Source organism: Bidens hawaiensis, unplaced genomic scaffold (assembly GCF_021521415.1).
Source record: "Bidens hawaiensis isolate Kalapana, Puna unplaced genomic scaffold, B.hawaiensis_p1.1 tig00035577_1, whole genome shotgun sequence".
Taxonomy (NCBI): Eukaryota; Viridiplantae; Streptophyta; class Magnoliopsida; order Asterales; family Asteraceae; genus Bidens; species Bidens hawaiensis.
Window position 1 is genome coordinate 753 of NW_027505380.1, and position 25,043 is coordinate 25,795.

At 33.7% G+C, this 25,043-nt stretch overlaps 2 protein-coding genes and 1 pseudogene across 2 annotated transcripts; 1 reads left to right on the forward strand and 2 right to left on the reverse strand.

Annotated features, from left to right (window-relative positions):
• Positions 1-242: 242 nt before the first annotated feature.
• Positions 243-2,493, reverse strand: LOC143612832 (cyclin-D3-3-like). The gene is made up of 4 exons (XM_077086720.1): positions 1,750-2,493; positions 850-1,051; positions 625-755; positions 243-486 (listed from the first exon to the last, which is right to left on the reverse strand). The coding sequence occupies exons 1-4, from the start codon at positions 2,203-2,205 to the stop codon at positions 268-270; spliced, it is 1,008 nt and encodes a 335-aa protein (XP_076942835.1). The 5' UTR covers positions 2,206-2,493; the 3' UTR covers positions 243-267.
• A 6,688-nt stretch (positions 2,494-9,181) lies between these two features.
• On the reverse strand, positions 9,182-16,415 carry LOC143612831 (protein DCL homolog, chloroplastic-like). The gene is made up of 3 exons (XM_077086718.1): positions 16,044-16,415; positions 11,581-11,695; positions 9,182-9,897 (listed from the first exon to the last, which is right to left on the reverse strand). The coding sequence occupies exons 1-3, from the start codon at positions 16,400-16,402 to the stop codon at positions 9,727-9,729; spliced, it is 645 nt and encodes a 214-aa protein (XP_076942833.1). The 5' UTR covers positions 16,403-16,415; the 3' UTR covers positions 9,182-9,726.
• Positions 16,416-18,679: 2,264 nt separating this feature from the next.
• LOC143612836 (F-box protein At1g47056 pseudogene) lies at positions 18,680-20,765 on the forward strand (annotated as a pseudogene).
• The last annotated feature ends 4,278 nt before the right edge of the window (positions 20,766-25,043 follow it).

The following is a 25,043-nucleotide window of genomic DNA, read 5'->3' on the forward strand; positions in this document are numbered from 1 at the left end:
TTGACTAACATTTATGTTCATTTTTTTTCTTTTACAAAGGGAATCAAATAAAATTACTAAAATACCAACCAACCCCTCATTGCTCTAATTTTCACCATTTTTTTCTTCCTTCGTTTTTTTTTTCTTTCCGGAAAAAATGCCAACCATCTTTGCCTCCAAAAAAACTCACCACATAACACATCATCGATAAGTCACAATTCCATATTTGGTGGGGCTAATTGCAAAGATGAGTGCCAATTTAACATCAACACACACCACTTGGCTAGCTCAGGTTGCACCCTGCCTGCTCCTCTTGGCTCCTGGCTCGGGTGACGATGAAACCGACGGGTTTGATGGGTTCCATGACTCGTCAGAGCTGAACGATAGATCCATCACCGCATCCGGACTACCCGGAACCAACCCGAACTTTCGTTTATTATAATACCGACCCGAATTCCCACCACGTGTTACATCCCGAATATCCTTCCAACACTCCTCCACTACCTCCTGTTTAAAAAGAAATGTAAAGTTAAGTCAACTACTTGTAACTTTTGACTCATTCAACATTATTATCTTTAGCCAAAAATATGTCAAAATATTAATATTTTTTTATTATATTATTAATATTGTACATTTTATATTTACCTTATTGATACCAAGTATCCCTAGCAACTGAGCTTGATATTCTACACCAATGCACGGTTCAACACTGTTGATTACGTGCACCATTGTTGCTGTTGCAATAACTGACGGTAGATAACACCTATACCTGTCATCTGCATTAATGCATATCACATAATATAATATCAGCCACAAGTTTACAAAAAAACGTACACAACTTTATAAAATAATAATATGACAATAAGTTACCGGGAAGGAAGCATAACAAGAGACACTCGCATCTTTTAATAAACTCAAAGGAAAGATAGTTTATTAACCCTAGTCTTCTTGTGATGTAATCAAGAAAAGATAATGGTGTAACTGGATTCATCCGCCATTTTAGAGTTGATAATATCAAGATCTCCATTTTCTGAATTGTTTTAGCTTCAAACATGTACTTGCTTCCATCCAACTAATTTAACACAATCCAAACAAGTTAACATTATATACAATTATATATTTATATACAATTATATATATAGATAATATCAAGATTTTCATAGGTATCATTACAGCTGTTAAATTATTTAAGAACTTGAAGGAACCCTTGAAAACTAACGTTTTTTATAAAAATTTTTGTAAGTTAATGTTCTTTGAGAGTAGTTTTATCATTTTTTATATCTACAATAATTACAATTTTGAAAATTAGTTTTTATGCATATCTATATTTTGTTTTACACCTATGTAAATTTGTTAGTATATAAATTTTACATGTATGTAAACTTGTAAATAATATATGTAATCAAAATTTTATATAAAATATGATAAAACTACTCTTAAATAATATTAATATATAAAAAAATGTAATATATATATATATATATATATATATATATAATTAGTAGATTTTTTTCTAAAATGATACAAACCATATATATATATAATTAGTAGATTTTTTCCTAGAAAGTGTAAAAAGTATGTTTTCACTATTAGATTTAATAAAACAGACCGCACAATAAACAAACTTTTGATATTCAGCGTCAAATAATCATATCTAACGCACCATATTATTTCTTACACTTCTTATACACTTCACTTCTTATTTTAACCTCACCCTCTATATATATATATATATTTATAACATATAATTATATAAATAAAGATACTTACTTGAAGATCTAGAAGAAGTGGGATATGAGTTTCTTCAACTTTAGCAGCAAGAGATATGCAAGAAACAGCAGCAAGTTGAGTCATCCATGGCTTTTTTTCAGTATCAAACTCTTCAAATGTTTCAAGAAACCTATCAAGATAGTTGACCGCCAGAACAGCGGTCAAAGGTGAGAATGAGTAATGTGAGACCACACTTAATATCAATTCCACCGTGTCACGGCGGCAGTAGGTGGTGGTGGTGGTGGTGCCAGTGAAGTGGGATTCTTTGGAGAGTAAAGATGATAGTTCATGGTGTTCCCAACACAAGTCTTGTTGGAGAATATTATTATTGTTAATATTATTATTATTATCATCAAGAACACATGAAGTGTAACTATCTAGTGGTTCATCTTCTTCTTCATCATCATCCCATTGATGTTTCTCTTCACAGTAAAGTGAGTCTAAAAGGGTCATCATCTTGTGTGATATTATTAAAGATTTAGTGTTTGAAGTTCATGATGAAGATGGAGAGATGGAGATGAAGATGAGACCTGACTTTCTAGATTTAGAGAGGAAGGAGAGGAGACTAGTGAGCAGTGTGACTAGAGGTCTGTGCTTTTTATTCACTAGGTGACTGCATTCTTTTGACAGGAAGGAATTTTAATATACTTTTTTTACTTTTAAGTATAAAGAAATAATACATAATTTTATCCATACAAAGGGTCTTGCTTGTATACTACTGTATACTATACCCGATGCAATATTTAATTCAGTAATGTGTCTAATAAATTGGAAAATGAAAATCCTTACTTTATAAAGTTAAAAATGGATAAATATGAATTCAAACTTTTTTAATAGAAGATATTATTTAACAAAATGAATAAAAAATTATAAGTTGTGTGTATTTTATTTTTATAAGAGAGGACTAGACACTCATCTGGGTAGTCTACATGACTTTCAAATCACAAGGCAACATTTTTGCCAACCCATGTGGATCCGGTTCATAGCTTCATTCAATGACAAATGTTTTTTTTTACAACAAATTTTTATTTCCAACTAAACCCTTAAAACATTACACTTGCAAGGAATTGAACCCACCACCTTCATTTTAAAAGGGTAGACATCATACCACTAGACTATTAGGTTATGGGTTTCATGGCAAATGTTTGTCACGCAAAATTGATTTCATGGCAAAGATTAGAGAATTAAAATGAATTAATAATTAATTAATTACACATGTAAAATTGTGGGTAGGTGTTGTCAATAATTTTGTAGTTTGTGGGTACTTGATGGTAGAAATGAGATCACAAAGCATAATTGACCGATACATGAGTAGTATCATAAGTGTCCCTTCCCCTCTATAGATATTAGCCCTTTTATCGGTCTAAAGATTTGAACGAATACTCAATTTACTACAATTAAGAGAAAAGTAGCCTAGAACAAAATATGGTGGTTGTGCGGTTGCTAGCTTCGTAATAGTCTATGTAGCGTTTTGTCTCGATCTATGACTAAGTAATATGATCTTTCAGCGACTCTGATAACTTATTATTTCTTATAATCTTTTGGATATTATTATGATGTGTCAAAGATTTGTCAATGCTAAAAAAATGTCTGAATAATTAGCCACATAAAAACATTCAAATTTTCATCTTTGGATCTTTACTCAATGTGTCACTTTAACTCTCTTGCTTAGGGAGATCTTAATGACTATCCAACTTTAGAATGATTAGAATAAAAGACTTGATGTGTGAAAAGGTATATATTAAAACTAATTAACTTAAATTCACAAACTCGAAAAAGGAATATCAAACCAAACTTCACACGATAGTAGGTGCACGAATCGATCATGTAATAGCATAGCATAGTGAGTTCAAATATTGAATCATTGAACACCAAGTCAAACAAGTAATACTAAACATCTATCGAAAATTATCCTAAATTCAAATAAGATTTCATAAAATAATTAAGAACTAAAATAAATGACTGGAGTTAAAGAATAACTAAAAGAAAACTAAGACGAAAACAAACTTACACGAGAAGATACCAAATATGGATAGACAACTAACTAAGCTAGGAATGCTAATGACAACTCAACTAATATATGGCATCGGGATCTATAGATAGTCTAACTCAAAAGCTCAGAATGGCTATAGGTTACCTTTTAGTCTCACTAGCTAACCTGAATGAATCAAAGAAGTGGAATAAATTCACCAAGATAATGATTAGTAAGGTACCCTGATGGCGTATCACCTTCGGTCTTAGAAACGCATAATCCTCGTAGTGCTTGTGCTAGCAACTCTAAGGATAAAGGGGCAACTCCATCTATTAAGACTTACAATCAAAACCTAAGAGGTAAAACTCATTTGCATGCAAATCTTTCCTGCCCGACTAATGGAACAAGAAAATCCAACTCCTCATCACCGTTCAATTTTAAAGGAAGTGAACTACTTAATAAAATACTCACACGCACACACACACACACGAATCCTATGGCTAGGTAGCTAGTTAGATGACAAATTGTAATACCCATCAAAGTTCCATATTAACTTTGAATATCTACAAAGTAGAGAAACTTGGTTTTAATTTAGCCAAGGTTCAAACCCATGGTTAAAGGTGAACGTGAAAATATATAATACCTCGTCCATAGTCTTGATAGCAGATCATGCGATATAAAGTGACAATCCAAATGGGAAAGATCCAAAACTTCAAATAAGCATGTCATGTACTAAGAAATAAGTTATATATGCGTCCCTTCATATTGACCAACAAAAGACAATAATTAGAAAATATGCAATCAAAAGCTTTTGGTATATCAACAATAGACTGTTTATCTCTGTCTCTCAAAGGTTTATTGAATAATCTATCAAAATTCTTAAGTGGTGAGGCATCTATAATGGGGGGTGTTTGCTCGCCTGTGTGGCACCCCAAAAACGCCCCTCCAACATTATCCAGAGAACGATGTTCCCCGCTTTCATTGGCGAAGCTTAGTTGGGGCGGGGGTGGCCCGCCCCCCCCCCCCCCCCCCCGTTTTTTTGCGCAGTAGTGTAAATTTACCCGTTTTCGGCCGGAAATTTTTATACGTAGCGTAAGTTTAGCTTTTTTCGGTTGAAAATTTGAGTCCGGCTCCCCCTTGTTTGTGAAATTTTGTACACATTTTGAGCCCGCCCCTCGGTGTCTCAGTCCAAGCTTCGCCACTACCAGCTTTTGAATCTCACATTCCATCAATTACCCACGTATATATATTTTCCTTTTTATATAATATAAACATTATTTTATTTAATATGCTTGAGTGAAACCGTTAAGCACTTTTCCTGGGGTGTTTTTCACCTACGTGTGGTAGTAACATTACGGAGCGTTTTCATTTTTTTTAAAACCACTAGGGATGTTTTTCACCTAATTGGTAGTATCGTTTTTTTTATTATATGAATATATTGACTATTTTTTTGTTTGTATAATGAAAAAATTAATGATTAAAGTATTATTAAAATGCATAAGTATTCAATTATACATTGTATTATTATGCCAACTTTTACATGTTACTCTAAATCTACATTAGGATAATAATAACAACTCTAAGCATGCATTGCAAAGTGTAGTGAATTTCGTAAATCCCAAATTCCACTCCCACTTTGGGTAATAACAATGTTAAAAATTCTTTTTAACGGAATATCTCATTTTGCTTTATGGGTGTTTTCAATACAACTTTATACAAAACAATTATAATAAATAAAAATTTTCTTTTTTTCTGTCTTCCTTTAGCAAAGGTAATCACATACGTTTTCTTTTGTTATTTATATTTTATAAAAAGAAAGAGAAATATTCGAAAGAGAAAAAGAAAAAGAAAATTAAGGGAAAAAAAAGCATGAAAAAAGTTGAACCCCATACGCATGCTGCTGTAGCTCATATGCTTTTGAAGCAAGTCTACCGCCTACACAAACTAGTAGAAGAATGAGAAGATTATAAATTATTTCTAAATATGATAACTTTTACTTGTAAATAAGGTTTGTAAGTAAAGGGTTCTCGGTGGTTAATGTGTTAAACGAAATCAAGATAAACATCGGAGCAAAAGATCTTCACTAGATTTGAAGAAATGATACAAATTCTACTTTGTTAATTTCATATCGTAAATTCTTATACGAAAGTGACTTCTTTTTGTTTTGGGTTTAAAGTAGATCTTCCTCAAATATAGAGGTGTAGATGAGCTAATTCCATATTTCCATGAGTTACTCAGAATTTGTAACATGGGAAACTGAGTGAGCCTAAATAATCGAGTGTGAGCATGGGTTTCATGAACTAAATTTGATTCGGAACCCTAAACGAGTATATTATTTATGTAAATGTTATAAATTTTTATTTAACAAAATTTAGTATCTAATAACATATTAAATTTTATTGCATAATTATTGTATAAGTAAGATAAAAATAATTAATTAATAGTAACTGAGTCGAGCTTTAGGCAAACTGTAACTTATAGATTACTTATAACTCACCCGTCAAGTTTGAGTTTTAAACACATATTTTGAAACAAGCCAAGTTGAAATTCACTCTAGACGTAAGGAAAAAAATTCCTTCCACATATGAACAAGTTATTTGAAACTTATTTTCAAATTTAAATGTTTATTTATAAATAAATAAAGATTTTACCAAAAATGTAACCGAAGACAAAAGAGAGTATATGAATTTTTGTGTGCATTGTGGTCCATTTATTTTGATATAAACTGTCAAAATGTCTCATCATTTTCAACCTTTTTGATTCTGTCCTGCTGCTACACTGTCTTCCCTTCATCTCAACTGTTCACTTACTCACTTGACTCACTGTAAAAAATCTTTTGGATGTACTCATTTCCATTCAATATTTACCATTCATTACAATTTTTTTATTTTTACTTTTTTTTCCCCAAATTTCAACTTTTTGTCATTGATTTACAAAGTTTTATGTTCTCTCTATAAAAATTAAAAACAATACATTTTTTTGAGGTGTCTTACACTTATAATAACATTAACCAAATTAATTATTTATAAAACTAAAGAAAAAAAAGGTAGGATGAATGAAGATTAAATGTTAAAAGAGTAAACTGTTAATTTTTTGTTTCATTATTTTTATATTTTTACAGAGGTATTTAAAAGTGAAAAAATCTTGAAGATCCTGTGTGAACTGGTGTAGGGTAACAAGAAAAGAGAAGTTGTGAGTTAGGCTATGTGAAGTTGTACTATCAAATTAAATGCAATGTTGCTCAGTTTGTGAATTGTTTACTTGATGTGATCTCTTGCTTTCTTTTTCTTCACCTTGCCATCTACTTTTCTTTTTTACTTTATTGTTTGATTTTCCCTCCAAATAACCTTCTTCCATTTACTTATTTTCTGAATTAAATTTCTCGAAAAATAATACTATATAAATGAAACACATGTTATGTCATTTAAAAAGCAATAAATCCAGCATTTGACCAAATTATATGGTTGTTGACTCTATTAGTGTGTGGGGCCATCATCATATTGTTGGTATGACTCAACTAAACAATGAAATGAAATAATATTACCATTGGTAACCATGTGAAAGGGCCCCACTTAGATCAAAACATAATGCAGGATCAATATAAATGGCTTTTGTCACATAATAATCATATCAAAGTCTTTGTTTTTGGTTTTGCCACCTATATATGTACAAGTCTTGAAGCATGAGGTACAAGTTTGGAGTAAAATTATTACCAATGGGTTGTGATTATTGTTGATGATTGGTCGTTTGAAAGTGTAGCTACATAATGGTGATGGATACCAGCACACCACCGCCACTACCACTTATTACCCTCCATATTAAGTTGTTGTTCAACATTAAAACAAACCTAGTTTCATGGTCTATGGGAGCATGTATTCGACTTGTACTCAACATATGATTTTCTTAGTATCTTTATAGAACACTTCTTATATTCTTTAACTAGGATATAGCCCGCATAATACGCAGGTGAATAAAAAAATACAATAAAAAGTTAAATTTAATAATACACATAATAACATATTTTCTAGATTCATAAGATGTAATTAATGATAAACAAAATTTTATAATTCATACATTTCTAAAAATCTCTTTAAATACATCGGAATATAGTGACCCGTATGATTAGGAGAAATGTTAAGATCATAATATTCAAACATATTTAAAGGTTAAATTATAAGATAATTGACTGGCTAGATAAAATATGAAACTGTTAACATGACATCTATATGATATTTTATGTGGAAGCTCTAAAATAATATGTGGAAAAATCATATCATTTTAATAGTATATTTAGATAGTTGTATAACTTACTAATAACATATTTAGGATGTGTTTTGTTGTTTAACTAGCAATGGCTAATTAAAGCCCGTCATTGTCACACAGGTAGTTGCGCTTTAATTAGCCACCCCTTAATATATATATATATATATATATATATATATATATATATATATATATATATATATATATATATATATATATAAACAACCATTGCTAGTTAAACATGTATGACGATAATGAAATACACATCACGCAATTAGCAGTACTAAATGAATAAGTGTTAAAAGTCACACATTTAATAAACATGTCTATAAGACAGCCAATTCACTGTATAAGTAACAACTTAAAATGACAAAAACAAAAATTGAATACTTCTCAGACTCTCAGTGGATTTATGGTTAAAAGCTGTTCCATGCAAACAAATAATTCTAGGCATGCGACCCACGAGGCCACGAGTGGGTTTTCCCTCCAAAGAAATGATTGCATATTGGTGAATTATTGTTATTTGAGGAAAGGTAGGGGTAGGGGGTAAAAAAGGTTATAAAGTCAATTTCACAAGTAAATAATGTCAGTTTTAATTTCATACAAAGATGCTTATGAAATTTTCTACTTATAGAAGAATGCACATGAAATTTGTAACTAATAGAAGGTATGTTACATACACACACCCATGTGATGTTTGCATATACTTACACGACTGGTATAGGCTTGTACAAGTGACCATGCATGTCTGACACGTGTATGGAGAGAACAAAGTATTTTGCACAAAATCCCAAACTGATACGTGCTTAACATAAACTAACAAAATGTTGGGCCTATGCGACTCGTATAGGCCTTTACGGGTTGTATAGGTAATAGGTCTTCAAAAATTCAAATGGTGTCCGGATAAATGTATGCCAGGTTTTTAACAAATAGAAGGATGTATATGAAATTTTCAACTTATGGAAGAAGGTATATGAAATTAATCATATATAATTTGGATACTAATTTTTGTCACGACGCTAAAATAATCAAGTTTTAAGTTCTAACATGTTTAATAAAGAGGTGGTAATCGAGTTTAACCTGTTTAATTAAACAAGTCGACTTGTTAACCCACGTGTGGTTTCGCTTTAACCCAATCTCTTACAGCCCACCAACTCGATTAACACATTTATAACTTAATTACAGCCCACCAATGATTTAAATGATTTAAACAATCGTGTTAGAGTTACACAATTTAAATGTGTGAGGATTGATGTTTTTGACAGTAATAAACATATGTGGGTCATAGTTGTTATCAGTGGATTCAAACAAATATTAACTAATAATGGCATTTGTAGCAACACAACAAACATTCACAAAGTAGGTTCATGCCTGCAAGCAAATAAAGCTCTAAATATTTGTCTTTTATGGTCATCAACTGCAACCCAAAACAGACCAGTCCATATACTCCTTTACTATATTTCCAACTAAGTCATAAAAAAATACCCACAGTTCACTTAAAGTCAAACAAACATCAACACAAGTCAACAATATTAAATCTTAAATCTTAAATCTTTCAACTTCAATCATTTTCCCACTCACTTGTTTCATTCAACCACTATTATCTACCACCATTGACAAACTGTGTGTGAACTCTAGCACCACTGTATTTGGATGGGTGATCAAAGTCCAAAATAGTGTCTCATGGTTCGAACCAAATGGTCATTCGGTTTACCGACAATGAATTTGGGTTCGGGCAGTAATCAACAACTACTGCGTTTATAATGTTCTTTGATGAATTTTTCAGCATATGTAGGATATTTTTGTCTAATGTAAGCCCGAATGCATTTTTGGTAAGAAAAATCGATCCATACACCATCGGTTCTCACAACAAATAGGCATCTTGAATTTTTGAACTGCGGGTGCCGGTCAACCTTCAAGATTAAGAAAATGTTTACAGTTAAAAGTAATAAATAAATGGTCAAGATTTTTGATCCGGGATGTACACGACAACTGTTGTGGGCCATTAACATCTCAAGATTTCTGAAGACTTTAATTGAATTAAACTTAATGTCAATTTAATCAACAACTTTATTTGGTGTTACTAATAAAGAATGTCATGGAGGATGTATAAAGAATTAAATAGGCTAGCAAATGTCAAGGTATAGTAACTAACCATGGACGACCCGGTCTTTGCTACATGTGGACTTAATACGCTATTAAACATGTCCTTTCATGGAAATGCATTATTGCTATTTCTTAACCAGTTTATACATAACAAGGTAACAAAGATCAAGCAAATTCTGCTTTGAATAACTTATGCATACACATATAGGCTCAGGAGCATTTCGGAACTTCCAAATAATTTAAGAACACTTAACGACCGATCATTTTATTTAATTATATTATATAATATTTCACTTTATTTGAGAGTAGTCATGTAAATTATTATATGTAATTTTATGATTACATCTATGTAAATTGGTTATTTTTGTGATTACATATAATAATCACAAAACTACATCTTCCTATTCTAATAAAAGAAAATAACTGTGACACATGTCAGTTTGTGGTTCAACCTCACAACTTTTTTCCCTCCAAAACCAAGATCTTAATTGATCATAATATATGTCATATTCACTTTCCTTTTACATTCTATTTCAAAATAAATATTAATATAAAAATACTTGGTGAAATAAACCCACCGCGTTGCGGTGGGGGCAATGACACGAGGTCGGTCGGTATCATGTAGGTTCCTTACTGTAACGACAATAAACCTAAAAAACAAATCAGTAGGAGCCTAGAATAGTATTGACAATTGTATAGACCTATGAAAAAAAATGTTAAAAGCATGACGTGAATTCGGTCGATATTGGGTTGTTGCACCAAAATTAAAAATAAAAATAAAAAAATCATCAAATTTATTGTAATTTATACATTAACTTACCCCGTGTAATACACGGGTTTCTAAAGCTAGTAAAATTATATGACAAAACTACAACCAAATAATATTAAATATATAAAAATAAATTAATAAAATAATTGGTTGTTAGGAGTTCTTGAATTTTCTAAGCTTTTAGAGTTCTGAAGATATCCAAACCTATATACACACTACACATTTTGTATACTTCGTCTAAACGAGCGAGGTTGCTAAGTGATCCGGAAAGCACTTCATGTACATCCGGGTAAAAATTAGTCAAAATTGGGGTATGTACGAGGTTGATGTGTAATAACAACTAAGGGAGTGAAAAAATTATGAATGGCTTAATTGATAAAAGATGGAAAACAGATGTGACAGATGCAACAGAAAGCTTTTATGGTTGTACAAACTTTTTTAAATCAAGATTGTGTAACTATTAATGGCAAATAATTTGCTATCTTGAAGTCAAAAGTGGGTTAAATTGTGTGACCAGAGGTAGTAATTGGCTAACTATAACTATTTAATTTGCCCATGAAATAATATAAAGATGCAATGAATGAATCAGCATCCATGATTATTTTAACTTAGTTGGGATGTGGGAATATGAGAACAGGGATACAATAAAAATATAAACCAAAATGCACTCAACTATTAAGGCCTTCATAAAGAAAAGATTAACAGATTTTATAAAACTAACCATAATAGAATCAATGCCACACCCGATTTTATCTTCAGAGTGAGGATGATAAGCAAGAAGCTTTTGTACCACCATTTCCTCATCTGTTGATGAAAGTTGCTGTCCATCCATATACCTGGTAGCAGAAAGGATAATTACTTAGTGAGTATGATTAATTTGACTGCTACAGGCTGTTATGTGATAATTTATTTAAATGACAAATAAAAGTTTGGCACTACTTTGACGGCTAAATACTGATATTAATAGTAGTTTATGCAAAAATATTGAATATGATAATTTGACTGTTAAATACTCTTGACTCATTTTTCAATCCATTATAGTATGTTCTTGAGTATATATGTAGATAAGAGTCAATTTTATGCTTAGATAATGAGTAGACAGTGATTACCAATGAAAGGAACCATGCATTCACTGTTCGTGTTATCATTAGATTTGGAGTGTGTGTGTGTTATTCCCATATTTTGGGGTTTTGTTGGGTTTTAACATTGAGATTGTTAAGCTAGTGTTAACATAATGATTTGAAGCTGTTTAGACACCTGAGGTAATATTGAAAGTTAAAGATATTACAATATCGGTTTGTATAGGTGATCGAGCATGCGCAATACCTGACAGATAAATACTTTACAAAAATGATCAATTGGCTTCAAAGTAGGTCAGAAGTGATTTCCAAAACAAGGACCATATGTGTCTTTTCTAAAGTATGTATGTTTAATTAAAGATAGACACAAACATGTCATGTTACAGGCATACTTGATAAAGTAAAGAACTAGATTCAGAATGAATAGTTATGAATTTATGATTTTGATATAATATTGTTTTAAAACAATCAATCTTATGTACTATGTTGTATGAGCTTTTAGTAAAATCGTGTGGTTTCTCACTATGCTTTATAGCTTATGCACATGTGATGTCTATTTGGAATTGAGGAATTCTATCAGAGTTTATTTAATCTTAAACCCTTCATAACATGAAGTAAATATCACTTAGTCTCGAATTCTCTGTTATGGTGGAAACTCCAATATAACATAAAAGATAGCCTCATTTTTAGATATTTGATTACACACCGTATCGGATTATTTGAATCGACATAACATAATATCAGGCACGGATAAGGTTGCTTGGTTGGTTAAGGTAAACAGTAAAACACGACCCTCACGTGTCATGAGTCATGACATTACGTTACCACATAGATTTAGACTATGTAGTTTTGAAGTGGGTTATGCATTTCAAAATTAGTGCAACTTACCTGACGTAAAACACTTCAATACTCTATAGCATGTTATCTATTCTATGAAAACATTTGTTGGAAATAGATCTTGCTCAATAAGATAGAGAACACATACATATTCTACAAAAGTGTGTCATGGGCTAATTATAACCCTATCTAATACTCCTTAAATTGGAACATATATATGAGTCATGGGTTTTTTTATAACCCTATCTAACACTCCTCTAACTTGAAATCCTTGGTTAAGACGACTGAATCAAGTCGTCTTGTTTGTCATCATCTGACCAGATATCTCACTTAGGGGTAATGACTTTGACTTTAAAGTAAATGCTACATGCATTTAAAGTGGTAAACAATAATACAATTCCCTTTAATAGCGCAAAGGGATACCTAAATTACAAAGATCTACAACTTAATCTGGTGGAGAGTATCTTTGTAACACCAAAACCTAGATGAGTTAAGACGCGACACTAATCTTCAGGCGAACGTCAAAAGTAAAGATGTAGATGTGCAATCTCTAGGCTTAATTTGAGAAATCTCAAGCTAGGTTCAGTGGTTCACCCTGATTGTATGATGTAGTTGTGAGTTGTGACCTAGAGTTGCAAATGAGTCAAGCTAAGTTGAAGCTCACCTCGACCACCTTAGCCTAAGATCAAACTTGATTTGATAGCTCAAAGGGGAATTAATATGCAAACTCGAGTCAAGCTCAATACAAATAGCTGGACTTAAATGAGCTTGAGCTTGAATAACTCTCAATTGTTTGTAACCAAATATCTAATGGTGCTTATAGGAGTTACATGTCATGTAGAGCTCAAAAGCCACATAAAAATTTAAGTCAGGTTGAACTAACATTTAACTCGATAAAACCAAAGTGTTTGCAACCATAACTTGACCTACAATGAGAAGTTAAATATGTGTTCAAACATAGTGAAATAAAGGTTTTGTTGCCTCCAAAAGGCCAAACAAAAGAAAATTGAGACTCGATATGAGAATCTAAGCCATGATACATATTTAGGGTAGAGACTTAGAAGTTAGAAAAATCGTTGGGAAGAATAAGAATGTTCATGCCAGACCAACATGAGTAGCATCTACAAAAACAATACTTTATGTTATTCAAGTATTTTATTAAGGGGTCTATGTGTTTACTTCATGCCTTACACGACAATGACGGTAGCTTAATGTGACAACCCGCCTAAAACATGGATCAAAAAACTAAAAAATTCCCATAGCTTAATGTGGTTCGCCCATAGGTGTTTGCTGTTATTTTTTGTTCCTATTTGCTAATTTTCGATTATGGGACGTTATAAGTATTTGTTGATTTATATTTTGTTGTTATTATTAGATTTTTTTCTTTTGCTGTTATAAGTATTTGTTGGTATTTGTTGTTATTATTTTGTTCTTGATTTTGATTCTTTTGTTGTAATTTTTAGGTTTTTTTCTTTGTTATTACAAATCATTGTTTACGTATATTGGTATTGTAAATGGTATTGTTTTTTACGCTCTCATTTTTTTATAAACTGGTATTATTTCCTACGTTCTCATGTTAAGATTAAAATGTACATGAACCTTCCCCTATATATATATATATATATATATATATATATATATAATGGGGCAACAAAGAGGCAACTAACCATAGCGAGGCGTTATGGAGAGGGGCAACAATCCTACGTGACAGTGATGTGGCACTGTGGAGGAGTGGAGGGACTTTAAAGCCCCCTCCATAGTGAACAACCTCACAAGGGTTGAGTGGTGAGGTTGAATGACGGAGGAAAAGCTGAGTTGACACTTAGGTGGCGCGGACGTGGCGAATGAGGGAGAATGATGAAAATGAACCATAACACATGATCTAAGTGGCAAAAACTCATAATGTGACACTCTAGTGACAACTATTAGCAGCAGGGGCGGATCCAGTGTTCAGTCAGGGGGAGCGTTTGCACCCACTCAAGTCTATAGTTTCCTTTATAAATTTGTAACATATTAAGTCCAAAGACTCAAGTGACCTATCCAAAAAAAATTTAGTGACCCATTCATAATTTTTTTAGTGCCCCAAACTTAACTTTTTAAATTTTAAACCAGAAATTTTAAGCCCAAATTAAATTTTGTTATGAACAATAACAATTAAGCCCATATTAGTTATTTGCTCAACCATTTTAATTGAAAATTTGGAATTAGTGAGAGGCGAACAGATTAGGGTGATGGCAACTTCACATGTTGTTGATGACACTGGTTATAGACACAAAAGACAAAGGTACACAATCACCAATAAACATTATTATAATTCGGATTGTTTCAATAGTGTTGTCGATATGGAAATTCAAGAATTTGGTGATCGCTTTAACACGGATTTACTTCAACACATGTTGGCTTTCAATCCGTATGATTCATTTTCCAAGTTTGACGCATCAAAGTTAATGAGATTGTGTGAGATTTATTCCTATGATTTTGATAATGGGTACAAAATTGTTCTGCATCTCAACTTAGTTTGTACGTTATTAGTGTGCGAAAAGATGAAATATTTGCTAATCTGAAAGGTATTGTGAATCTTGCTAGAGGTATGATGGAAACAAGGAAACATATCTCTTTTCATTTGGTTTATAGGTTATTAAAACTAACATTAGTTTTGCCCATTGCAACCGTAACGGTTGAGAGATGTTTTTCGGCAATGAAGTTCATAAAGACGAATTTACGTAATCGAATTGGTGAAGATTTTCTGAATGCTTGTGTAATTTGTAGTGTTGAAAAAATAGCACTTTTAAGTGTTACGAATGAAACTGTAATTAACTGTTTTTAACAGATGAAATCACGTAGAGGTCAATTGTAATATGTATTTTATTTATCATTAATGAAATTTATTGTTTACATTTATATACGTAGTTTGTTTAATGTAAATTTTTTACTCAGCCCGTTTTGGTTTGACCCAACCCATTTTGGTTTGGCTTGCTTTAGTTTGAATTGACGAGTTTCTAGGTTGAACTTTTTTTTGCACCCACTGGCTAAATTTTCTGGATCCGCCACTGATTAGCAGCCATCATGCTCCCTAGATTTTATCCCTATCCCTAAAACACATTAACCATGCTCTAGTCAATCTATTACAAGATTACTATATGCCTTCCCAAAATGCCATAGTATTGACCAATTTCAGAAAACCTAATTTAACAAGATTACTATCATCTAGCAAACATAACTAAAGCCACTTAAAGTAAAACAACAAGGCTCAATTGTTCTAAAATACCTGTCCGAGTGAAGAATATGTTTAATGAGGAGAGTGATAGGGTCAATATCGAGAAATATCTCGGCTTCTTTATCCTTCCATTTGCGGTAATCAGGATCATGCTCTCGTTTAGGGTCCTTGGGTGGTGGATTGCGTTTAGCGGTTAACAAAGAGCCTTTGTTGTTGTTGTTGTTGTTATCGTGTGTGGTGGTAGTAATAGGAGGAGGTGGGTTGTTTCTAATTGGCCGAGGAGACTCGGTGGCGGTGGTAGTGTAGGAAGGTCTTCTTATTAGGAAACATATTGCAGCCGGAAGCGTTGGGTGGTGGAAACGGAGCCGGAGCTGAGGGATGGCTCGCCCCAGTACCGGTGCTGCTGCCATCGTCAGTCGGTCACACTCAGCTTACTGCATTCGAATCCTCGGTCTGGTTATTATATCTTGTTTTATGATATTTTAATAATCGTGATATGTTAATTATTTTATTATTAGTTTTTGAGTGAAATACGGTTTTGTCATTGTGTTTGTTTCAAATATGTTGTTTTAATTTTATAGTTTTAAATTTGCGATTTTTTTTCATGTGATTTCATTTCATTTGCAATTAAACTCGAATTCACTAATCTCGTTAAGTCTGGTCGTTAAACTCATTAGCGTGTCATTCACGTTGGGGACAGTTTTGTCTTTTCCCCCCAAATACACCTCAGCCCCTCACAAGAGGGGGCTTGTGAATTATGATTGAGGTTTATTTGGGGAGAAAAAGGACAAACTGTCCATCACGTAAGGGGTACGCTGATGGTTTAACAACCAGACTTAACGGAGTTAATGAATTTAGGTTTAATTGCAACTTGCAAGTGAAAAGAAATCATAGGGACGGAAATCGCAAATTTAAAACTATTTGACTAAAATCGCATATTTAGACAAACCACATGAACGGAAATCACAATTTACTCTTTGTTTTGTTATGATTAAATTTAGAACACTCAAATAATGTTGTCGATTTACTCCTATAACCCTGTTTAATTGTGGAGTTATTTTTCTATTCACAATTAATATGTAATACTCTCAAAACATGTTGTTGGCAGAGATGCAAGAAATGGATCACGTAATAGCGATGGCCGATGAAAACAAGTGAATGATACCTTGAAATATAGAGTTGTTGAATAAGGTAAGTATGGGCTAATCTCAAAGCCAGTGCATCAATCGTTGATACTAAAGTATTCCCACAACGTAGTGTATAAGGGATAATCCATGTGGTGCGATTTTGTAACGTGGCGCTAAAACATAAAAGCAAAAAGATGTTAAAGGATCATGTTCAGGTTCATGTGTCTGACATGATTTTTGAGTTCATGTTAAATTTTTAGAGTTTGCTTTAGATTCGACTAATGATACAACTTGTTCAGTTTGTACAAATATGATTTTTTAATTTTCGATTCAATTCAAATGAGAATGATGATATAATTTTTGTAATACACTAATACATATTCATAAATACATAATTAGTTCATATAAATATGACCCTAAAAATTGGGCTTTTACTATTGAGCTTCTAAGTGGGCTTTGTGACACACTTAGTTGTAGACAACTAGATGCTCATGCCAGTAATAAAAATTGGGCTTTTCAATGGAACTTATTTTAAATCATTCCCTGGTTATCGTTCGCATCCTTAAAATATATGAAAATCATCTAAAAATACAACTCCATTTCATTCCCCACCTTTAAAACACCTATAAAACTAATTAGTTAAGCACCCAATTATATGATAACCAATAAGCATTTTAAATTACAGAGAAAGAAATAATGCTAGAATAAACCTGTATTTTTATATGTAACTAGCTTTTGAATTCGTGTATTAAACAGGATTTTTTAAATAAAATAAATTAATAAAGTCCATTAGTTAAAATAAAAACATAAAATTAAAGGTAAAAAAATGAAATATAGTATAAATAATAAGAAGTGTAGAATCTCAAATTTACATTTATATAGAAAACATAGAAACAGATTAAACATTGCTACAAATTTAATATTATTATGAGTTCGAAGAAGCAGTAAAAATGGATATAAACAGATTCACAACAATAATAAAACTCAGAAAATATTCTATTAAATGCATGCCATATGATAGTATGAAAGTAACTGACAGAAAAAGTTGTTTTTGTACATTATCATATTTCTTTTTTGTTGTAATTGATTATTAAGTAAAAAAAACTGGAACTGACGGTTTTCAAAAACAACCAACTCGGATTTATTATTTTTCAAAAAGAAACATGAATTGTTCGACTCCAAATTTTTATGTATAATTAATCAAGATTTTAATGTTTAAAAGTTTTTTGAAATGATATTCAAATTGATTCACAAGTCTTTATTGTTAAAAATGTCGACTTTCCTAATAAAAAGTAAAAGTAAGGTATACCACATTGAGTATAAATATATTATAACTATTATATTGTTGTAAATGGTCATTAAATGTTTTGAAAATGTTGTAGCATGAATTAAGCAGAAGAGAAATTAGAATATTATGAGGAATTATATACTACAATTGAATGTTATTAGAACAATTAATCATTATTATTTTTGTTTATCAGTACAGTAAGATAAGATAAAATATAATAGTAAGATTTCTAATTCCTTTAAAACAAATTCCCAGTTTTAAAAGTGAACCTGCTTGTATACATCATGACAATATGTTCCGTCACATGGTGACATCTCCTGACCACCGTATGATAATAAAAGTATAATAGTCTCAGTCACGCTAATAACCCCAGTCATGTTCCACTGAATGCGCCTTCACCACCTTTACCATACACCCCTCCACAATCACACACCACTTAAATCCCAACCGTCCATCTGTAAACCCCACCATACTTTCCCAACACTCTCCCTTATTCACCCCCCTCACAATATCCATAACATAATATTTCAAATCCGCGTTTAATCCACATTTCACGTCCACAACCGCTCCGGTGTTGAATGGGACACTCACAGTCCGTTATCCGCCGCCGTGATAACGCCGTCAGTCACAATTCCAGATCCATGACGGTCGTTAAAGATCCGGTTACAGATCCGAAGGAATTACGTACGTTTCTAACGGAAAAACAGATTGGCGATGATGACGTAACGGATGACGTCACTGATTACGGTGATATATCGATTCTACCGGACGCGTGTTTAGCTACCGTGTTCCAGTTTCTCGGATCCGGTGACCGGAAACAGTGTTCGCTCGTGTGCCGGCGGTGGTTAGAGATTGAAGGACAAAGCCGTCACCGGATTACACTCAACGCACAATCGGAACTCGTATCCGCCGTACCGTCACTGTTTAACCGGTTTGACTCGGTAACAAAATTATCGTTGAAATGTGACCGTAGATCTGTAAGCATCGACGACGACGCGCTTGTGTTAATATCTCAACGGTGTCGGAATCTCACGCGCCTGAAGCTTCGTTCGTGTAGACAGTTGACCGATTTAGGTATGGCTAGTTTTGCTAAGAATTGTAAAGGTTTGAAGAGGCTTTCGTGTGGATCGTGTACTTTCGGTGCGAAAGGAATGAACGCTGTGGTGGATAATTGTTCGTCTCTTGAGGAGTTGTCGGTGAAACGGTTACGCGATATTAGTAACGGGAATGGGAATGGTAATGTGGTGATGGAGCCGGTGGGACCGGGTGTAGCGGCGTCGTCGCTTAAGTTTATATGTTTGAAGGATCTTTATAACGCGCAGTGTTTCGGACCGCTAATAATGGCGTCGAAGAATTTGAAGACGTTGAAGCTGTTTAGGTGTTCTGGAGATTGGGATAGGTTACTGGAGTTGGTTACGGATCGTGTTAACGGATTGGTTGAGGTTCATTTGGAGAGGTTACAGATGAGTGATGCGGGCCTTGGGGCGTTGTCGAATTGTCGGAATTTGGAAATACTGCATATTTTGAAAACGCCGGATTGTTCGAATTTGGGTTTGGTTACGGTTGCTGAGAGCTGTAAGCTTTTGAGGAAGCTTCATATTGACGGTTGGAAGACGAATAGGATTAACGATGATGGGTTGATTGGTGTGTCGAAACATTGTCCGAATCTTCAGGAATTGGTGTTAATTGGGGTTAATTCGACTCGTGTGAGTTTGGAGCTTTTAGCTACGAATTGCTTGAAGCTAGAGCGATTGGCGTTGTGTGGGAGTGAGACTGTTGGGGATGATGAGATTTCGTGCATTGCTGAGAAATGTGCGGCTTTGAAGAAGCTTTGTATTAAGAGTTGTCCGGTGTCTGATCATGGAATGGAAGCGCTTGCTAATGGGTGTCCTAATTTGGTGAAAGTGAAGGTGAAGAAGTGTCGTGGAGTGACGGGTGATGGTGCTGGTTGGTTGAGGGCTAGTAGGGAGTCGTTGGCGGTGAATTTGGACTCTGCGGAAGTTGATAGTCAAGATGCGGGTAGTGATGGTGTTCAAGATGAAAACCCTATTGCAGTTAACCAGATTGAAGGAGCTGGTAATGGTAATGCTGCTGTTGCTTCCAGTAGCACTAGTAGATCAACATCATTCAAGGCTCGATTGGGCCTTATTGCTGGCAGAAATTTAGTGTCTTGCACGTTTAGGAAGTGGTCAAGCTTCGGCGGTGGTTCAAGGTGCCATTGATGGTTTGTTATACTGTCTTGTTTTTAACTTTGTGATTTGAGTGCTTATGTGTTTGTTGTGTATTCTGCCTTGTTTGCTTACTAAAGCTGGTCTGCATTGATGGCATTTTAATCAAATTTGATCTTTGTTGTTTGTTGTTTTCATATATGATAAGCTGATTTGTTTGGTTTCAATTAATCATTAAAGACATATGATGATTGATGACTATGTGCATTATGCCATTATTAAGTATATGCTAATGTTGTTGAACTTGTGAAATAAAGTATTGAGTATATCAATGAAAAGTTGGACAATACTCTTGGCCAACCACTCACTTCTTGTTGTTATTATACCATTAAGGCATTAATTGAGTAATTATTTTGTAAGCCAATGGATGATTCACATGATTCTGTAGATTATAAGTCACATGATGCAGTCACAATCTCATTTGATATTTGAAAATTTTCATGATGGAAACAAATAAATACAAATTTATACATGATATATAACTAATTTATATCAATCAATCAACTTAAACAACATATACACAAAGTAGAGGGTAAATCGAATGCTGTGTATCCTCAAGTTGAGCATTATTTTGTCCAGTGATAAAAAGTACCAGAAACTAGTATTTAGTAACGCGGTGGTGGCGGATATATTTCAATGGATGGAGGTGGTGGGTACACTCCTGGTGCTTGTTGGGTAGGATACACTTGTGGTGCTGGATATGCTGTCTGTGGCGCATACGTGGCGGCTGATGGTGGATACGTTGTCTGCGGTGGATATGTGGAGGCTGATGGTGGATATGTTGTCTGCTGTGGATACGTGGAGGCTGATGGCGGATATCCTGTCTGTGGTGGATACGTGGCGGCTGATGGCGGATATCCTGTCTGTGGTGGATACGTGGCGGCTGATGGCGGATATCCTGTCTGTGGTGGATACGTGGCGGCTGATGGTGGATACGTTGTCTGCGGTGGATATGTGGAGGCTGATGGTGGATATGTTGTCTGCTGTGGATACGTGGAGGCTGATGGCGGATATCCTGTCTGTGGTGGATACGTGGAGGCTGATGGCGGATATCCTGTCTGTGGTGGATACGTGGCGGCTGATGGCGGATATCCTGTCTGTGGTGGATACGTGGCGGCTGATGGTGGATATGTGGTGGTGCTGGGAACCAAACTTTGAAAGGGAGACGAACCAGGAGGGTAAGTTGAGTTACCAGAAGATGGAGGGTATCCAGCAGGAGGAGGATATGTTGAATTTGGAGGGTAAGATGGGAAAGGAGAAGATGTGCATACACCAGCAGGAGCCATCGGGTAGATAGACGGTGCGTTTGTGTAGGGCGCGGTAGGACCTGGCGGTGGGACAGCAGGGTAGCCTGCAGGTGGAGCATATTTAGTATCCATGGTGATGGTGGAGTAGATGAGTAGTAGTTGACTATTATTAGATGATAGTTTTATGATCTAAGGATCAGTGAATGGTACTGGTCATATATATAGATAATTCAGTCTAGTTGGAAACCAGTAGGTGTTGAGCTACAACTTTATTCCAAGGTTGACTTGTTCTTATCTTATTCAAGGCAAAACGTTAATTTAAAATTCATCAAACACACCAAAAATTTGACGTTGTCAAACGACGTTTTTTCCGTGTTGGCAATGCGTGTAAACAAGACTAGAAGGTTCTTGCTACTGGGTTAGTTAGGAACTAATTCTTTGTTTTGTAGTGCATTTTGTACAATTAATTTTCCCATTATTCATTTACATTAAATTTTGCACGTGAGGGAAAGCTTTGAAGCTTCTTTTTGGGTTTCGTATATTCACTTGTATATTACATAAAGCTCGATAACTTGAGAGTAATATACTTATAAGCTCAAGTTCAGCTCATTATATATTTTAAGCTTTAACTTGAGCTTCATATAAATTCAACTTTAATTAGATCAAGCCGAACTTGGTTGCTTGATTAAAGTGACTTGAAACCCTAACTCAAGATTGTGAGAATTTCATAGATTAAAGTCAAATTTTATTTTTAAAAACTTTCCATCGAAGCTCTCAAGATGGTTTATTGAATTTAGGAATTACAATACTTGAAAACAAAGAATCCGAACTTCGACCGAGAAAACCTAATCGGATGAAACCGATTGAAATACAAAATAATAATAATAATAAAATAAAAAACAACATTGATAGAGAACTTATCTCTTAACGAATCAATCATGACTCCTTTTTATAGCGCTGCCTTATGATCAATTTGAGAGATTGAATCCTTAATGGAAGGAATTGACCGTTTAAAGATAGGAAAGACATGTAGGGTTCCGACCGTTGGAAGCATAGATTGAAAGTAGCAACTTGCCAACGAACCAGGAATACTAACCCATGAATCTGGCTTGATAAGGCGGTGGGGGGGAGGCGTGGTGGTGTGAACTAATTGTCCAAACATGAGAACATTAGAAAAATATGGAGGATTTAATTGGAAATTAATGTAATTTTTAACAAGTTTTTTAACTCTCACGCGATTACTATTCCACTTTATAATTCTTGCATGTATAATCCTTCATCTATGCAAATTGCAAGTAACTATAAAAAGTCTTTTTTTTAATGGTAAAAATGCACATATATCATTTAAAGATTAATCTTAAACTAACAACGATAGACGAACTTAGAAGCCTTGGTAAATACATAATGTTGATTGATTCATTATTGTTTTTCGATGTTTCACTCTATGACTCCTGTGCAAAGGATAAAAATATATAATATTTTTACTTTAGTTTGTTGCATCATTATTTTTATCTATACAAGCAATACATAACATTTCTAAGGCAAGTGTGTTAAAGCAATTAGGGGGGGGGGGGGGGGGGGGGGGCTATCTAGGATCGAACTTGGATAATGAGAGGTTGGTAAGTGACGTGAACCTTTGGGAGACACATTGATGCCACCAAACTAAATTAGTTAAAAAACACACGACAAAGCCCTTTATGATTGTAGAATATCAAGAAGTATTCAAAGTCATTCACTTAATAAAATCCTTTATGCTCTGTTCCCGGGTTAATCTAATGGTGGAATAGAAATGAAATTGAAGGAAAGAAAAATATTATTGTGTTTCATAGGGTTTTTTAAGGGAAGGAAAATAAAAGAAATTAGAGAAAATTGTGTTCATGAGTTTAATTAAATGAAAGAAAAGAAAATAGACGGAAAGAAAACAAAGAGAATTAAATAACAAGTTGGAAGGAAATGTTTTTTTTTCAATTTGGAAAGAAATGGAAAGAAAAGAAAGAAAAGATAAAATGAGAAAGTTTAGACATTTTAAAGCTAGAAGTTTAGACAATTTAGAGCTGAAAGTTTTGAATTAATGATATTTTGAAATTTTAGAAATTTAAAATAGGAAACTTTGTACGAAATCAAACAAAACCAAGCCAAACCAGGCCGCTCGGTTTCAAACCAAACCAAATTCAAGCATAAAAGATATCGCTTGTTTCTTTAAATCCAATCCGGTCGGTGCGGCTTGCTTTCAAACCAAACCAAGTATGAGTATGTCCGCGTTCGTTTCGATTCGGTTCGTGAACATCCCTAAACTCACAGAGTCGCAGTCACAACTTTTATCCCGAACAAATTTGAGCCAAGAAGTCCAAATTGAAAGCCCAGTTTATGACCCGATAAGCCCAGATCTGTTTACAATAGGGCTGTTCACGAGCCGAACCGAGCGAAGCCTTGCTCGTTGCTTGGCTCGTTTACAACCGAACCGAACGGCTGAAATTCGAACCGAGTGAAAACCGAAACGAGCCAAAATCGAATCGATCATTTTTCGATCGAACATCGAGCGATTTCGAGCATGATTTATTTCTTTTTCACTTTAAAATTTTCAACAAGAAACAAGTTTAAAGGTTGTAAATTATAATTTTATAAATAAATTAGTAGTTTTTAGACAAACGTGTAATAGATTGTAAATTTTTATTAAAAGTAAGGTTGAAGTGAGATAAAATGATCATATAAACACACTTCTAGTATTTTAAAAACTTGAAGGGAACAAATAAAATTATAACATTGACGAAATAGGAAAAATTTAAAGGGGTTAAAAAAACTGTAAGCTTATATTTATGTGTTTTGTCTATATATTTATATATTTGTTCATATATAATTATATATAAAATAAATTATATTCGAGCCGAACCGAACCGATCAGGCCTTTGCTCGTTGCTTGGCTCGTTTGCAAACCGAATCGAGCAGAGCGGCTCGTTTACAATCGAGCGAAAAAAACGAGCGAGCATTTTCCGAGCAGTTTCCAAACGAGCGGCGAGCGAGTTCGAGCGACGAGCGGTTTGGACGGCCCCAACTTTACAACCACAGAAAGGAAAGGAAGATGGCTACATTACATCCGTTATCCAATCATCCAAATGAGAATCTATTTATAAGGACCCAAACGTTAAACTATCTATTTGTAG

Coding starts and splice junctions, on each gene's coding strand:
- LOC143612832 (XM_077086720.1), bottom strand. CDS start 2,205: ATGATGACCCTTTTAGACTCACTTTACTGTGAAGAGAAACATCAATGG. Junction 1,052..1,749: donor CACTTCTTCTAGATCTTCAA/GTAAGTATCTTT, acceptor GTGTTAAATTAG/TTGGATGGAAGCAAGTACAT. Junction 756..849: donor CTTGTTATGCTTCCTTCCCG/GTAACTTATTGT, acceptor GCATTAATGCAG/ATGACAGGTATAGGTGTTAT.
- LOC143612831 (XM_077086718.1), bottom strand. CDS start 16,402: ATGGCAGCAGCACCGGTACTGGGGCGAGCCATCCCTCAGCTCCGGCTC. Junction 11,696..16,043: donor CATATTCTTCACTCGGACAG/GTATTTTAGAAC, acceptor TTCTGCTACCAG/GTATATGGATGGACAGCAAC. Junction 9,898..11,580: donor GTGGCATTGATTCTATTATG/GTTAGTTTTATA, acceptor TTAATCTTGAAG/GTTGACCGGCACCCGCAGTT.